The sequence below is a fragment of the Equus quagga genome, chromosome 9 (genome assembly GCF_021613505.1).
Source record: "Equus quagga isolate Etosha38 chromosome 9, UCLA_HA_Equagga_1.0, whole genome shotgun sequence".
In the NCBI taxonomy this organism is placed as follows: Eukaryota; Metazoa; Chordata; class Mammalia; order Perissodactyla; family Equidae; genus Equus; species Equus quagga.
Window position 1 is genome coordinate 109,771,666 of NC_060275.1, and position 17,437 is coordinate 109,789,102.

Below are 17,437 nucleotides of genomic sequence, written 5' to 3' on the forward strand. Positions count from 1 at the left end.
GTGAATTATTTAAATGATATAAAAGTTCCCTTGATTCAGGGCAGTGGCTTTCAAACATTTTGTCTGATTATTGTGTTTTAATAATAATTAAGAAGCGTCTTGTTTACCAGGAAAACCTTACAGGTAGCCCTAAGAGATAAAACAGTGAAAAGTGGAGGGGAGGAAGGATTCTGGAGCTTTGCCCTCTCACCTCACCCTACTCCTGCCACTCGCACACCTGCCTTTCCAGCTCTGTGGTACCCAGTGAAAGAATGACTGATTAGCCCGTCTCCTGCCCTTTAGATGGAGAAACTGGGGAGAGTGAAGCTGAGGGAATTGTCAGAGGTTCAAGAAGCCAGCAGCATCAGCATTGGGGCTAGAGCCCAGATGTATATAGATGTATGTATGTATTTGTGTATGTATGCATATATGTATATATCTATTTTTTAACAAACTCTTATCCACTGGGGAAGTTTTGTTCTCAACCCACTACTGTTGGCGATAGTTTTTCCAATTTGTGGCTTTTAAACACAGAATGTTTTAATATATTCAAAGTACAAATGTACAGTTTTCTCTTTTGTATTCAAGGTTTGAGAAAAGACCAGTGATTTAAAATTCTAAGTTCTATTAAAATGTAACTACAACTAAGGGTAAAACTTTAAAATCCTTGAAGTAGGATATAAATGCAGAGCACAAAATGACAATATTTAGAGCTGTATTAAAGTTTACTATGAAATACAGTTTTGCATCACTTATTAATGGGGATACGTTCTGAGAAACACATCATTAGGCGATTTCATCATTGTGCGAACATCATAGAGTATGCTCATATGAAACTAGATGATATAGCCTACTACACACCCAGGCTATATGGTAGTAAAATTATGAGACCACGATTGTATATGTGGTCTGTCCTTGACTGAAACATTGTAATGTGGCATGTGTGATAATTAGTATGCAAGTACTTTGTAAAATATCATGTAAGATGTTATTATTAACCATAAAAATAATTTCAGGTGACAAACTGTAAATACCATAATTAAGATGATTTAACTTAAATATAGAGCCCTTCCAGCCAAGTCCCTATTTCGGTCATCCCTCCTATAACAGGATGAATGTCTTATTGATCTTTCCTTTGTTAATTTCTCACAAATCTGCCCCATTATTTTAAATCTCATGGCGTCAACCCAAGCCAAGATTACGTGGAAGACAGGAAAACTTTCATTTCTCTGTCCTCAGTTTCTAGTAAGTCTTCTGACCTTTGTGCCTGCATCTATTTGCTCATTTATTCGGAACATATTTATTGAACTTTATGCTATTTATTGAGCCAGGCTTATTGGAAGGCAGGGCAGACTCCTTTCTTCGCTCTAGATTCTCTTCCCAAGAAAACTCATACTCACCTCCCATGTATTAATGTCTCATCAATTTTTATCTCTAGTCTGGTCTGTCCTCTGGCTTGAAGTCTGTGCGCTCAGCTGCCTGCTTCACACATTCTCATGGATGTTTCACAGGCTCTTTAAACTCAAAATGTCTAAAACTGGACTGTTCTCCATTGGTCTCCCTCTCTCAGGAGGTCTCACCATCGTCCATCGGGCTGTATGGTCAGAGGGCTCTTTGTCTTTTGCGCTTCTCATTCCTTCAGCTCTCAAGGGTACTCCATCATCAGGTCGTGTCGACTTTGTCTCGTAAATATTGGTGGAATCTATCCAACTCTTTCGCCTTCACTGACATCCTGGGCTAAGCTATCATTGTCGCTCACCTGGAAAAACCCAAATAGCTTTCTAATGATCTCTCCTCCTCTTTCACCTGTCTCCCATTCATTTCACATTGCTGACAGAATAATGATAAAAACACAAACTCAATCACATTGCTTTCTATTTAAACCTTTCATGTCCTCCATGTCCTCTCATTGCTCCTAGGAAAAAGGTCCACGATCTCTGGCATGGCCTTCAAGGCTGGGATGAGCTGGCTCAGCCTACTTCTCCAGCTGCACCTGAGGTCACTTTTTCTTCCTGCTCTGTTCTCCTCAATCCTTGAACATGCACTTTTTCTTCCCACGCACTGCGCTCCTCCTCCCATCCTCCCTGCATCCTCCTCCCTTTGCCTGGATAATGCTGGCTCAACTGAATGTCACTTCCTCCAGGAGACTGTCCCCTGATGCCCCTTTCCCCCACTAAGCCTCTTCCCCTGTTATCCATTTCACAGTATCTTGTGTGCTGTTTCTTCCTGGGACTAACCACAGTTTGCAATTTATATGGTTACTTGTGTGATTTATTTGATTAATGCTTGTCTGTCCTACTAGACTAAAAACTCAATGGGATCAAGGACTTCATGTCTTTTGTTCACAATTTCAGCAACTACCATGTTGAATGAATGAATCAGTCTGTCAAAATTGATCATCCTTCCGTAATATGACCTTAACTTACTTGCAATCATCAAGAATGTTCTCTCCTATCCTCTTTATCTAAGTTCCAAAGCTTAATCAAGACTCACCACTTCTTTTGCTCTTCCTTTGTTCACTTAGGAATATTTAAATTTTTTCTCCTTTCTTGGACCTCCTGTGTCTGTAGAAGTTAAACTTTACATAATGCACCTGGACATTTAAATCTTTTTAAACCTTTTGATAACCAGTAAGCTTTTGTGGTTATAACATCTCTAGTCTAGTCTAGTAAGTATTTACAGCTTGCATACTATGTGAATATTTAGTACCAGGATATTCACAGCAGTGGATGAAATAATTATCAGACACGAGACAGAGCTCCTTTCTTTAATAAGTGTAAAATCTTGTTTGGAAAACCAGCATCTACACCTAATACTAACCTGCCTTAGGTTGTTATGCAAGAATACCATCCATGGGTATTGGAAGTACTTAATTCACTTAGTGATTTAAGTATGATTTGTTCTTTTTAGAAAATTAGCAACAAGTTTTCTAGAAAAACCATCATTTAAGTTGCCTTCAGGATGCTGATTCTAAATTAAATTATTATCTCCAGCCACATCAATAAGGAAATATATCATTTTGTTTGTGTTAACATATTTATTTAGGTTAAGATAAATATTTCCCATAAAAGTATTGTTATATATTTTTCGAATTTATTTATTTATTCCTTAAGATGCATTTTATTAAACCATTTTTTGAGGTATGAATGACATGCAAAGAGCTGTACATATTTAATGTATACAACTTGATAAGTTTAGATATAAGTATACATCTGTGAAACCATCACCATAATCTATGCCATAAACATATCCATCACCTCCAAAAGGTTCCTCCTGACTTCTTTAATGATGATAACGATGATGATTTGGTGATAAGGACACAACATGAAATCTACCCTCAGAAAAATTTTAAGTATACAATGCAGTATTGTTACCTATAGACACTATACTGTACAGAAGATCTCTAGGACTTATTCATTTTATATAACTGATACCTTTTGACTAATACCTCCCCCTGTCCCCCTCCTCCCATCCCCTAGCATCCACCATTCTATTCTCTGTTTCTATGATTTGACTATTTTAGTTTCCTTATATAAGGGGTATCCTGTAGTATTTGTCTTTCTGATCTGGCTTATTTCACTTAGGATAATGTTCTCCAGGTTCACCCATGTTGTTGCAAATGGCAGAATTTCCTTCTTTTTTTAAGTCTGAATAATATTTCATTGTACGTATGTACAACATTTTCCTTATCTGTTCATCCACTGATGGATGTTTAGGTTGCTTCCATGTCTTGTCTATTGTGAATAATGCTGCAATGAACGTGAGCTTGCAGATATCTCTTCAGGAACTTGATTTCAATTTCTTTGAATATATACCCAGAAGTGGGATTGGTGGATGATATGGTAGTTCTATTTTTAATTTTTCAAGGAACCTCATACTGTTTTTCATAGTGACTGTGCCAATTTACATTCCCACCAATAGTGTGCAAGGGTTCCCATTTCTCTGTATCCTGGCCAACTCTTGTTATCTTTTGTTTTTCTTGAGACTAGCCATCCTAACAGATGTGAGGTGATATCTCATTGTAGTTTTGATTTACATTTACCTAACGATTAGTGATGTTGAGCACATTTCATATACATGTTGGCCATTTGTATGTCTTCTTTGGAGAAATATCTATTCATTTTTTTTTGCCCATTTCAATCAGGTTACTTACTTTTTTGCTCTTGAGTTGTAGGAATTCCTCCTGTAATTTGGACTTTAACTGTTTATCAGGTTTGCAAATATTTTCTCCCATTCTGTAAGTTGCCTGTTCATTTGTTGATCATTTCCTGTGCTGTGCGTGAGCTTTTTAGTTTCATGTCCCACTTGCCTATTTTGCTTTTCTTGCTTGTGCTTTTGATGTCACATCCAAAAAATTATTGCCAAGACCAATATCAAAAAACTTTTCCCCTATGTTTTATTCTAGGAGTTTTACCCTTTCAGGTCTTATGTTTAAATCTTTAATCTGTTTTGAGTTGATTTTTTAAGTTTATTCATTTGCATGTGGATATCCAGTTTTCCCAACACTATTTATTGAAGAGACTATCCTTTCCTCATTGAGTATTCTTGGCATCCTTGTCAAGGTCAGTTGACTATATATATGTGGGTTTGTTGCTAGACTCCCTATTCTGTTCCATCGGTCTATGTGTCTGTTTTATGCCAGTACCATAATGTGTTTGTTTCTATAGGATTGTTATATATTTTGAAATCAGGATGTGATTCTGATTTGGCCTTGCTCAAACTTGCTTTGCCTATTTGGGGTCTTTTGTGGTTCCATATGAATTTTAAGATTTTTCTTTTCTATTTCTGTAAAAAATGTCATTGGAATTTTGATAGGGATTACATAAAATCTGTAGATTACTTTGGGTAGTATGGACATTTTAACAATATTAATTCTTCCAACCCGTAAACATGTGATGTCTTTCCATATATTTGTCTAATTTCTTTCATTAGTGTTTTATAGTTTTCAGTGTACCGGTCTTTTCCTCCTTGGTTGAGTTTATTCCTAAGCATTGTATTCTTTTTTTTTTTTTTTAAGATTTTATTTTTTCCTTTTTCTCCCCAAAGCCCCCCGGTACATAGTTGTGTATTCTTCGTTGTGGGTTCTTCTAGTTGTGGCATGTGGGACGCTGCCTCAGCGTGGTCTGACGAGCAGTGCCATGTCCGCACCCAGGATTCGAACCAACGAAACACTGGGCCGCCTGCAGTAGAGCGCGCGAACTTAACCACTCGGCCACGGGGCCAGCCCCCTAAGCATTGTATTCTTTTTGAAGCTAATGTAAATTGGCTTGTTTTCTTAATTTCCTTTTTTTTAGATAGTTCGTTGTTTTTGTTTAGAGTATTTTTCTCATGTAAAGATACGCAGAAGGAGCCAGGTATCCTCCCCTTTATCCCACACATAGCACAAATACTAGATTTTGTAGTATTTTAATAACTATACTGCTTTTGAAAAAAAGTGGGTTTTTTATATGTATGAATTTAAATTGACTGAATCTCTTGATGAACGTTTAAAGAAAACTATACTTTGTTTTATGTTGTAAAGTCCTTGTCCTTCCCAGCATTTAGTAATCTTTATTTTGGCACATCTTTGTTTTTAGCTTTATATGGAATTGTTTTGAGTTAATTCTTTCTAAAATCTGTATTATTTTCATTGTGCTGGTCTTGTATTTCTTCATGAATCTCCGTGATTCCAAGTCAGTAGTAAGTCAATTAACTTCATTTAGATTTCTCCAAGGTAAAGAGAATTATTAATGTTCTTCTAGATTCCATTTTAAATCAGTACTGTTGTTAAAATAGCCCATCCTCACTTGGAAAAAAGTTTCAACGAGATCAGTAGCATATATATGGCATATGTATTGTTTTCAAAGAAGGTCGTTTTAATTATGTAAATAAAATGGCTCTCTTTGAAAATTGCTTGATTTATACTCTACAAGATTTTAGTCTCATAACTTAGCCACCAACTGCTTCTGCAGCTGCTCACAACTAGTGATGTAGCATAAAGAGAAATGAAGCAATTGCACACAGTAACCCCTCAGAAAGTAATACCAAAAACGATACTTCCCTCTGTTAAAGAACAAAATTCAACCGAGTAAATTTGAAGGTCTAATTGGTTTTATTAGGCAATTCATGAATTGGGCAACATCTCATCTAGCAAGCAGAGGATACTCTGACAGGTTGTACAAAATGGAAGGTTTTTATAGGAAGGAGGGTGGGGCAAGGGAGCTATTAGCAAAAGAAAAGAAGGGATTATTTGGGGCCAGGACTTCTTTTCTTTGAGGGGAAAGGAATGCAAGGGTTTTATCATGTGGATTGTCTCCCATTACCCTGGGGGTTGGAGAGGACCTACGTGACAGATCACCTCATTGGTACGGATCAGAAAATTCCAGACTGGTTGATTAAGATTATATTTCTGGGAGAGGTTGAAACTGCAATCAAGTTTTGGTTTGCTGTGATGAAGGTCATTTTGAGCCTGTTATTTTTTTTAGCATTACCTTTTCCCTGAAAAATTGGTATATTTTCTTTATGAAGCACGTTAGTCAGTAGATATTTTTGACTTTTGGGCTTCAATTAAAAATATTTGTTTAGTACTCCAAAGATTCTACCTGGTTTGGTTCTATTTGAATTTGTAAACCAACGTGATCTGGACTTTGCTGTTCGTTATCCTTGGGTTGAAATTCCAACTCTGTAACCAGAGGCAAACTCTCTATGCCTCATTTTACTTGTATGTAAAATGTACATAAAAGTGTCCATCACTTAGGATTTTATAAGGATTAACTGATAAAGTTTTATAATTTAGGATCTACCAAGATTAGTCACGCTTGCCGTCTGAATGTGTCAGTTAAGAATGTGTTTGACTGTAAGAGAAAACCAGATAAATAGTGGTTTAAACAAGTAGGGCTGTTTTTTGTTTTCTTTTTTCTGTTAGCAAGAAAAAGCAGAGATGCACAGTCTAGGACCATGCCGTTGGGGATCTCACTCCTTCTACCTTGCTGTCATCCTTGGGATGTGGCTCTTTTCCTCTAGGCACAAGATGGCGGCTGGATCTCAAGGCATCATGTCTGTAGGCGCCTCATGAAGCTTTGCCTTTTATTTCAGGACAGGATCTTCCCCAGGAACTTTTGACTACATGTCATTGGCCACAATGGGGTCGCCCCTAGTTACAAGAGAGTCTGGGGAGTCAAAGAGTTTTAGTTGGGTATATTGATACTCTGAACAAAATTGGGATTCTTTTAGTAACGAAGAGAGGGGATGGATACTAGATAGGGAGCTAATGTACCTTCCTCACTTTGTTACCTCAGTTCTTTGAATCCAAATGAAGTAGAAATTCTAGGACACCAAAATTCAGGGACTCAGCCCAGTGTCCTCCTTTCTGACCCACACATACCTCACCTTATTCCCCATCAAGTGACGTGAACATACAGTACCAGGGTATAACTCACACCAATCTCAGACATCAGCCTGAAGGTGGGCCCCCAAACTGGCCTTGCATCCTCAGGGACTGGATGTTGAAGATGACAGAAGGGTTTTCCATGGCCTCTTGTCTGAGTCTCAGCAGGCTTGGGTCACTCTTAGAGGAAGTGATCTGATTCTTTTTATAACCTTTCCTGCATCAGAGATTGTGGGTCTGTGGAGAAACATACTTCAAATCCATCCCATTTTTATTTTCTTTGACTTTTTGGAGAGACAAAAAGACAACTTGCCACATAAGAAAAAAGTCACTATTATTGATACTCTCTCTTCACATAAGAAGGAAAAAAGTCATTGCATAGTAATTACAAGGAAGTTTTCGCAAAGTGGGGACTTCCCTGAGGATGTCCCGTAATGCCAAGTAAAGTGCTGAGTATTATGCCTGGTACATAGTGAATATTACAGCCATTGTGGTTAACACCTACAAAAAATTTGTCACAGACAAGAATTGTTCCTATGTTTCCATTAACCAGACTTAAACTTCCTAGAATTTTAACTGTTCTTTATGTGGTTTCTTAATGCATGTGAGAAAAATGACTTCTGAGTGTCTTAATTTATTATTATTTATAAATTACTGATTTATAAATTATTAATTGCCTTTCAGTGTATATGATAAACTATGTTAAATAAACTGATAAATGGTCTCTATTATTTACACAGATGTAAACACTACCCCACAATTACTGCACTAAGAACTTACTTTAGTGATCAATTACTAATGGTGAAAAGATACCATTTTTTATTTATTTGCCCACTGTTACCTGATAGGTTTGCTCACTTGATTCTTTCTCTTTCTCTGCCTTTTTATTGGCCATATTTCTATTTGCAACTTTTATATACATTATTCAATACTTTTTAAGTAAATGCATAGGCCATTTTTTCTGAGATACATAGAGAGGGTTGTAATAATTTTTAACTGCCTTATGCACAACCCTTGTCAATTCCATGGGGTTGAGACCAAGTTTCATACAACTCTTTCGCTCCATGGCACCCATCACAGTGGTGGATGTGTAACAGACACCCAGTATGTATGTGGTGATTGATTAGCTCGGACTTTGTGGCCTATTCTGATAATAGGAAATACTGTCTTAGGATTGGTCCCATATTTGGCGCTGTTAGGACGATAAAGGTCTGCAACAGGAGATCTTAACCCAAACATTTTTAAAGGATGCTATAAATTTGAATTGACCACAAATGGCTAGCTACCACATTTGAGAACAAGATGGCCCAGGCATAGAAGTTTAGTGATGAACATTCCACATGCCAAATGTAGTCACAGCCTAGGGGAATTAAGGGTATGTCAGGTTCTGGGTAAAAAATAAATAAGTGAGATTCTTAAATATGAGTACCAAGTTGGCACTGATTTCTGAGTTATTTGTACCACTTTTGTTCTTATGTAAACTGTAAAACAGGCTGGCTGACAGCCAGAACCTACTGTTGCGTCAAAGAGAATTCTCTGTGTAAGTACGAGAAAACAAAGAATGATGATAGGCTTACAATCTGTTATAGTTTTGTACATGAAAGGGAAAAGAAAATTGTTGATATCATAGTCTTGGGGCCAAAAACACTGACATGTATCTACCTAACTGGGGCTATAAAAATGGTACGCAGTCCTAAGAATTGTCTGTCTTTTAAAAATAGCCAGTTAATTTTTAAAGTGGTAATTGATGTTCATCTTTCACAGGCTGTCATCTTTCTTCTTTCTAGTGTCTGAACACTTCCTCTCTTCCTATGACATTGACTGCAGTTTGGAAACCAAGAAGGAAGTGGTCCAGTGCATGGGCTCCTTCCAGGATGGGGTAGCTGAGAAGTGTGTTGATTACTTCCAGAGATTCCGACGTCCTACCCATGTGACGCCCAAATCGTACCTCTCCTTTATTCAGGGCTACAAGTTCATATATGGAGAAAAGCATGTGGAAGTGCGAACTCTGGCCAACAGGTAGATGTGAAGTTAAAATATAAAGGTATTTTAAAGCAGTGACTCTCAGCTGGGGGCAAATTTACTCCTAGTGGACATTTTGCAATGACTGGGGACATTTTTTTTTGTTACAACTCAGATGACAGGGGGCAGAGGGGTGTCCCTGGTATCAAATGAGTAGAGGTCAGGGATGCAGAGTGCATAGGACAATCCTCCACAGCAAAGAATTATCCAGCCCAAAATGCCAATAGTGCTGAGGCTGAAGAACCCTCCTCTTGGGCCTATCCAAAGGATTATCCTATGGTTGCTAGGGAATTTATTGTTGCCCAATGGGATAAAATGTTGCCAGGTTTTTATCTGGCCTACCACTTTCTATAACACTGGATGAAGTAATGATAGAAATAACAGACCTGGAAGGGAGTTGAGAGTACAGACATCCCCTCTCCCTCCTCTCCTCTCTCTCTTGCCACACTTTCTGAGTGGCTGGGATAGAAGAGTCTGGCTGATGCTTACGTTCACTGCATAGTAAACGAAGTTTGGTTCCACATTTCTCTGCTCTGCCCTGCTCTTTTCTGAACACTTATATCTTCTGCCTGAATATGGCCCATATCAGCCTGGGTTGCTGCATAAGGGACCCCTGGGTGGGTGATTGGACTGAGTGACTCTGAGGGCTCCATCTTTAAGATCACATTCTTTCAGGTCACGCAGGCAGCTAGTCCCTTCACGAGGCTGTTCTGATGGCTTTAAGTTTGTTTCTTTTCTTGATCTCAAATCTTCTTTTAACTTCATTGATCTCTTTTAAAAACAGAAGTTATTTATTTTCCTTTCTGTGTGACAGGGCCTCAGGCATTTGAAGTCTATTGTCATTTAGCTAAACTTCCTTAAGCATGTTTCCTGTGTGATCTAGATTCTAGACCCACTGGTGTTCCTCACGTCGTGCAGAATGTTTTTAGCAGGTTCACTCTTCCTACATGTGGTCTATGAAGCAGCTAAAAGTGTCTTCTGTCTGGAATCAAGCCTGGGCACGTACCCCTTTTGTCAAACCCTCTTGGATTGGCTATTGGTCTATACACTCCTACTTCCCATATTACCATTACTATCTATATGAGTGGACCAGTACTTGGAAAATGTGGCCAAGTACCATAAATTTCAACATTGCTCTCTTGGATTTTCAATCCCAGAATGAATACAGGATTGGAAAAGCTAAAAGAAGCTTCGGAGTCTGTTGCAGCCCTGAGCACAGAGCTGGAAGTGAAAGAAAAGGAGCTGCAGGTGGCCAATGATAAAGCTGACACGGTGGGTGGACATTTACGCATATACCACATTCGCTTTGAATTCCCAGTTCATAAATGTTAATGATGTATGCATATTTACCAAGTTATAACCATGAAAGTCTAAATTATTTATTTCCATTAGAATACTGTACTCAATTTTATGTATGAAAAATTGTGTAAGTGGAGAAAATCAACAAATCAAGGCAGAAATGTGCTGGGTCTTTGGTAATTTTTGAAGAGGTATCTTTTTAAATTTTGTATTGAATTAGGTCTTAAAAGAAGTGACGATGAAAGCCCAGGCTGCCGAAAAGGTCAAGGCTGAGGTACAGAAGGTGAAGGACAAAGCCCAGGCCATTGTAGACAGCATCTCTAAAGATAAAGCCATTGCCGAAGAGAAACTGGAAGCAGCAAAACCAGCTTTAGAAGAAGCGGAAGCAGCCTTGCAGGTAAATCTATGTGATATAACAGGTGTCAGCTTTTAGGGCCTAGGAGGAGGACCAGGGCAGAAAGGATGAATAACAACCAGGAAGTGCTCTGCTGCTCCCGACCACAGCTCTCTCCACTGGAACGGTTTCAAGTAGTATTTTCTGCTTGGAGACGTTATTGGCTCTTTTTAGATTTTGCACATGCTACTTCACATCTCATTTTCCTCCCTCGTGAATGATGGGCAGTGTCATATAATGGCGGTCAGGAGTCCTGGATTCTCATTTCAACTCTGTCACCAGTAAGCTATGTGACATTGGGAAAGTCACATAAAATTTTGAAAATAGCATTTCCTCACTCATTCATTGAGGACCTTGGAGTAGGTCTGTAAGATACGACATCCTCTGAGTTTATCCGTGAATTATCCAGATAGAGAACTAGTGACCTATTATAGCTCATTAAGTCAGAGTTTGAGCAGGCTTCCGACACAGTTATTCAATGTAATTGTGGAGCAAGGACAGAAATGGTGAAATTAGAAAGGAAGTTGGATTCTGAGAAACCACGATGAGTGACTGAAATAGGCCACAACTTTAAGGGCTGATCTAGTATTGAAGACTCATTTGAAGATTGTCTGGGGCTCATTTTAGGATTGCTTTTACTCCAGTCTTACTCATCTACTGCCTTACGTTATTGATTACTGGCCTAGAAATTGGAGAAATGAAACACTACTGATCTGTCTACCACTAATTCAAGTCACATAACCTCAATTGAGCATGCATCATTACTTGATGATGTAATTATTTTTTTTTACCATTTCCTTAGGACACCACCTAGAACATTTCTAAATCTTTTTGATCCAAGTGGAATCTTTAAGCTTTCTGACTCAATTTTCAAGTATGAATTTCTACTCTTTTGAGACAATGAAGATATTGCCTTCTCTTCTATCTCTCCAACTTTTCACACTACTCTTACATGCGCTCTATCTTTCCTTATTGTTTTCCATTGCTCCTTACACTGGCTAAACTGTTTTTAATCCTTGAAGTCCACCGAGGTCTTCAGTCTCTCACATTGGTGGGCATCTCATCTCCCTCCCTCTTTTTTTTTTTAAACAGACTCTACTTTTTTTTTTTTTTTAAGAATGTCACCTGAGCTAACAACTGTTGTCAATCTTCTTTTTTTTTTCCTCCCAAATCCCCCCAGTACATAGTTGTATATTTTAGTTGTGGGTCCTTCTAGTTGTGGCATGTGGGATACCACCTCAGTGTGACCTGATGCTTGGTGCCATGTCCACGCCCAGGATCTGAACTGGCGAAACCCTGGGCTGCCGAAGTGGAGCACGCAAACTTAACCACTTGGCCATGGGGCTGGCCCCCCCAACCTTTTTTTTTTTTAAAGAAAGACTAACTTATCAAGGTATGATTGCCATGTAAAAGGTGTGTGTATTTGATATACACAACTTGAAGAGTTTGAGATAAGTGTAGTACCCCATGAAATCATCACCACCATCAAGCCATAGACATATCCATCATCTCCCAAAGTTTCCTCTACTCCCTTTAATATTACTATTGTTATTATCTTGTGTGGTAGAACATTTAATCTAAGATCTACCCTCTTAACAAATTTGAAATGTATAATACGGTATTGTTAACTGTAGGCAATGCTGTATAGTAGATCTCCAGAATTTATCCTGCATAACTGAAAACTTGTACTCTTTGACTGTTACCTCTCCATTTCCTCTTCCCACCAGCTCCTGACAACCACCGTTCTATCTCTCCTTCTATGAATCTGACTATTTTAGATTCCACATATAAAAGAGGTCATGCAGCATTTGTTTTTCTGTGTTTAGCTTATTTCACTTAGCACAATGCCCCCAGGTCCATCCATGTTGTCTGAAATGGCAGGATTTAATTTTTTTTAAGGCTGAATAATATTCCAGTGTATATATCACATTTTCTTTAGCCACTCATCCGTCGATGGACATTTAGGTTGCTTACATATCTCGGCTATTGTGAATAACGGTACAATGTACATAGGGGTGCAGATATCGCTTCGAGATCCCAATTTTCATCCCCTCCCCCATTTTTGGGCATTTTGGCTTCACTGAGAATCTCTAATCAACAGAAAGAAGACAATGATAGTGTAAAGAAACTTCTACATCTTTATTGAACTCATAATACCTAATGGCATCATAAGAATAGATCATATGGCATCTCACGTCATGCTTAAAGGCATACATTTTTCCAAGATTTAATAGGCTTGGCATCTTTTTTGATATTATGAAATGTTTCGCACTATCCTCCTAATTTCATGCTTTCTACCACTAAAATATTCTGCATTACATAATCATCAAAACAGAAATGTGTGGGAACAGATGTAAGGTGATGGGGTGTGGGGGAGAGTATTTCAGCAATTTCCTTCATGGATTCTGCCACCATTTCATTTCCTCTGTGAGCTTTTGAAATCTTGAAATGTGGTACTACCAATTTCTACTAAGAAAGTTCCAGGTACCTTCAAACTCTAACATTTTGGCATCAGGTTACATAAATCTATGTAACAAATAAGGTAACAGCAAAGAATGTATCCCCTTCTATCTCAATGCTACTCTGACTCAACACAAACACAAAATAACTCCAGATGTTGAATAACTATTATATTGCAATGATGTCTAGGAAATTATGTAATAGTCATATTGCTTTGCTTGCAGAGAAAAGAGGAATCCAATACTTAGCTGAAATAGGTTGAATTTCAGACATACCCCTTACCTGGGTACCTAACATAATTGAGCCCAATTCTGTTTGAAAATTCCCCTTTTTAAAGCTAAAGTAAAAATAAGCATCTTAGATCAACCCTTATGTCTTATATAACTTTACTTTGACCCCACTTTCCTCAGTGGCTGCTATTATATTTCTCTCCTTTCTTTCTTTTATAGCCACACTTCTCAAATAAAAGTCTATCTGCCATTTCCAGTTCTTTACAGGAAATTCTCCTTCACGGCAGTTGAGCTTTCACAAATGCTAGTCTATTGGAACAAACCTTTTCAAAATGTATAGTTTCATTCCTAATTACCAAGTTCAGTGATTTTCTTCTTTTTCTTTCTCAATCCTCAGAGAAAAGATCCTTTGCTTTGATAAGAGGTCATTGGTTGCCTTCTTTTGAAAAAAGAGATGCAAATGAAAGTAAGATGGAGGGTTTTCAAGATCTGGAAGGAATGAATGTCCACTATTTGTTCTAGAAATAGGGCTGTATCAGATTCTTATATTTAATATTTTTCCAATCCTTATTCCATAGAGTGTGTAAGAGATAGAATGATTATTATCAACCACAACGGGTCTATGTGACTATTAAATAATTTACTCTATAAGAATCTCCATACTAGAAATGGAATGGAACTTTTCTAAGAGCTTAGTGAAATTCGTATTGCTCAAGTTTCATCATTTAAAGGTCAGTTCCCAGCTAAGAAACCTCTAATTATTCAATCTGTCAGCCCTGAGGCTACCTGCTAGTGTCAGTCCTGTGTGACAAGTCTGAGTTCCTTAAGAGAGAGAGGCAGATCCTTGACCTACATAACTAATGAGTAAAAACGCACTGCCGGAACTGGCGTTTCCCTGGTTTAGAATCCCTGGTCTCTGCTTAAATGCTGAGTATTGTTTTTCTTTCACATTACACTTTTCTGTTTTCTGACACAAAGTGGTCTGCACAATTTTAGGGAAGTCACAGCTCCTTATCTGCTCGCCAACATTTCTCTCACTGTCTGTCCTCTCCCTGGCAGTTTGAATTGTAAAAATTTAAACTTTTGGGGACATATATTTCTTTGAGATTAAATATGCATCTAGCCCCCACAATTCTACATCTAGCTTAGAAATGCTTGCTTTCCTCGGTCAAAATAGTAGCATTTAGAAATTAAAGGTTTGCTTGTCTGCACTTTCTTACCTGCGATTGCATGATGACCTCCTTTCCTCCCCCAGACCATCAAGCCCTCAGACATTGCTACTGTCCGCACATTGGGTCGACCCCCTCACCTCATCATGCGGATCATGGACTGTGTGCTGCTGCTGTTTCAAAGGAAAGTCAATGCGGTGAAAATTGACCTGGAGAAAAGCTGTACAATTCCTTCCTGGCAGGAATCTTTAAAACTGATGACTTCAGGGAACTTTTTACAGAACTTACAGGTTGGTAGTTCAATAATCATGGGCCAAAGGAGGACTCAACGTTCATTAGAGTATCTGAATAGTCCTTTAAGAGAGTAAATTTCTGAAAAGAATTTACTGTACGTACCTATTTTTACTTATTAAATATTTTGCCATCTTTATTGAGGTATAATCGGCAAATAAAAATTGTATATATTTAAGATGTGCAACTTGATATTTAGATATACGGATACATTGTGAAATAATGGCCACGGTCAGCTAATTAAAGTATCCATCACCTCACGTAGTTACTGTTCTCTCCTTTTTTGTGGTGAGAACACTTAGAAAATTTTAAGTATACAATGCCGTATTGTTAACTATGTTCATATTGCTATACATTAGATCTCCAGGACTTATTCATCTTGCATCTTGATACTTTGTACACCTTGACCAACATTTTCCCGTTTCCCCCTCCCCATGGTCCCTGGCAAGCACCGTTCTGCTCTGTGCTTCTATGAGCTTGACTATTTTAGATTTCACATGTAAGTGAGCTCATGCAGGATTTATCTTTCTGCGTCTGGCTTATTTCTCTTAGCATAATGTCCTCCAGGTCCCGCCATGTGTCGCAAATGGCAGGATTTCCTTCTTTTTTAAGCCTGAATATTCTGAACATGTATTTAAGTATTTTTTCAGAGAAGAATTTTCTGTTTTGACTATAAGCCATTGTAAGCATTATAACTTTTCCTGACAGATTTTAGGCATATTAAACCATCATTAGTGATATATTGCAGTAGAAGTAAAAAAAATCATTTTAAGGAACCAATACATATGTACATATATTGTATGCATATGAATACAAATATATATGTATTTATGTTTTGCAAGTCTCCATAGGAACTTTTTGAGAATTAATTTGCATCTTTTTATTTTATTATGAGATAGAACTTACGTATGATAAAATTCACACATTTTAAGTATACAGATTAATCAATATTTACATATGTATATACATATTAATGAACACTGAAATCAAGATTTGCATTTCCAGACCCCAGAAATCTCTCATGTCCCAACCCAGTCAACAACCTCCCCTATGATAACTATTATTCTAACCTTTATCCTGATAATTACTTTTGTCTATTTTGAAATTTACGCATATAAAATCATATCATACAAATGCTTTTGTTTCAACCTCTTTCGTTCAACATGTCTTTGAAATTCATTCTTATCGTTGCACAGGACAGTTTTCATTCTTTTTTCATTGCTGTATAGCTTTCCAGTATATGAATATGCAGTAGTGTGTGGTAAATGTTTAACAACTGATTCTCTGGGGAGAAAAAAATGCTTTCATTTGCAGTTTTTGCCAATTTCCATGGTGTAAATATCCCCACCATAGCCACTGTCAAACTACCAAAGTGATGTTGCTGAATGTGGAGTTGGGAAGAGGTGCATAGTGGCACACCATTATATAGTATTCCCACCATATAGGACAATAGATGTAAATGATCTCAAAAACATAGATAGTAAAATGTAGTAAAATAATTAGAAAGTGATGACTTTTGACTATACATTATTTTTATTTTAAATAAAATTTATTTAATTGTAATTTTATATAATTTAATTTTTAACACTGGCTATATTTAACAAGCAGTTTACAAACTTCCTGAAAATTTAGCAGTCATTTCCTACGAGCTTGTATGAACCAGAACCAGTGTGAAACTCCATAATATGCTTCAATGTGCTTGTCCATTGTACTGTTGATGGATTTTTGGGTCATAACTAGTTTTTGGCTGTTATAAATAAAGCTGCTATGCATATTGGTCTACAGGTCATTTGGTGGGCATATTTGCATTTCTGTTGGCTCTATACTCAGGAGTGGAATTTCTGGGTGTTAGGTTATACATTTAATCAGCTTTAGTAGATAGTGCCAAAGAATTTTCAAAAATAGTTGTGTCAGTTTACGCACCCACCAGCAGTGTATAAGTTGCTCCATATCTTAACCATTTTCCATTTTTAGCTATTCTGATGGGTTTGTAGTAGTGTCTTATCGTGGGTTTAGTTTGCATTTCCTTGATGACTAATGATGCTGAAAATCTTTTCATTGATTTTTGAGCCTCTTGAGAATTCTTTTGTTAAATGCCGGTTTAGGTCTATTGTCCATTTACATTTATTACATTGTAGAATTTCTTTATATATAAAATATGAGTAATTTGTCTTTTATACATTTGCAAATATCTTCTCCCACTTTCTACCTTAGTTGTTCATTCCAT

At 37.5% G+C, this 17,437-nt stretch overlaps 1 protein-coding gene across 6 annotated transcripts in view; it reads left to right on the top strand.

Annotated features, from left to right (window-relative positions):
• DNAH5 (dynein axonemal heavy chain 5) overlaps nt 1–17,437 on the top strand; it is a 266,364-nt gene that overhangs the window by 184,165 nt on the left and 64,762 nt on the right. For all 6 annotated transcript variants that reach the window (XM_046670920.1, XM_046670918.1, XM_046670919.1 and 3 more), the window contains 4 exons: nt 9,133–9,364; nt 10,525–10,639; nt 10,887–11,063; nt 15,006–15,209. In XM_046670920.1, the coding sequence (XP_046526876.1) occupies nt 9,133–9,364; nt 10,525–10,639; nt 10,887–11,063; nt 15,006–15,209 (728 nt within the window). The remainder of the gene's footprint in view (nt 1–9,132; nt 9,365–10,524; nt 10,640–10,886; nt 11,064–15,005; nt 15,210–17,437) is intronic.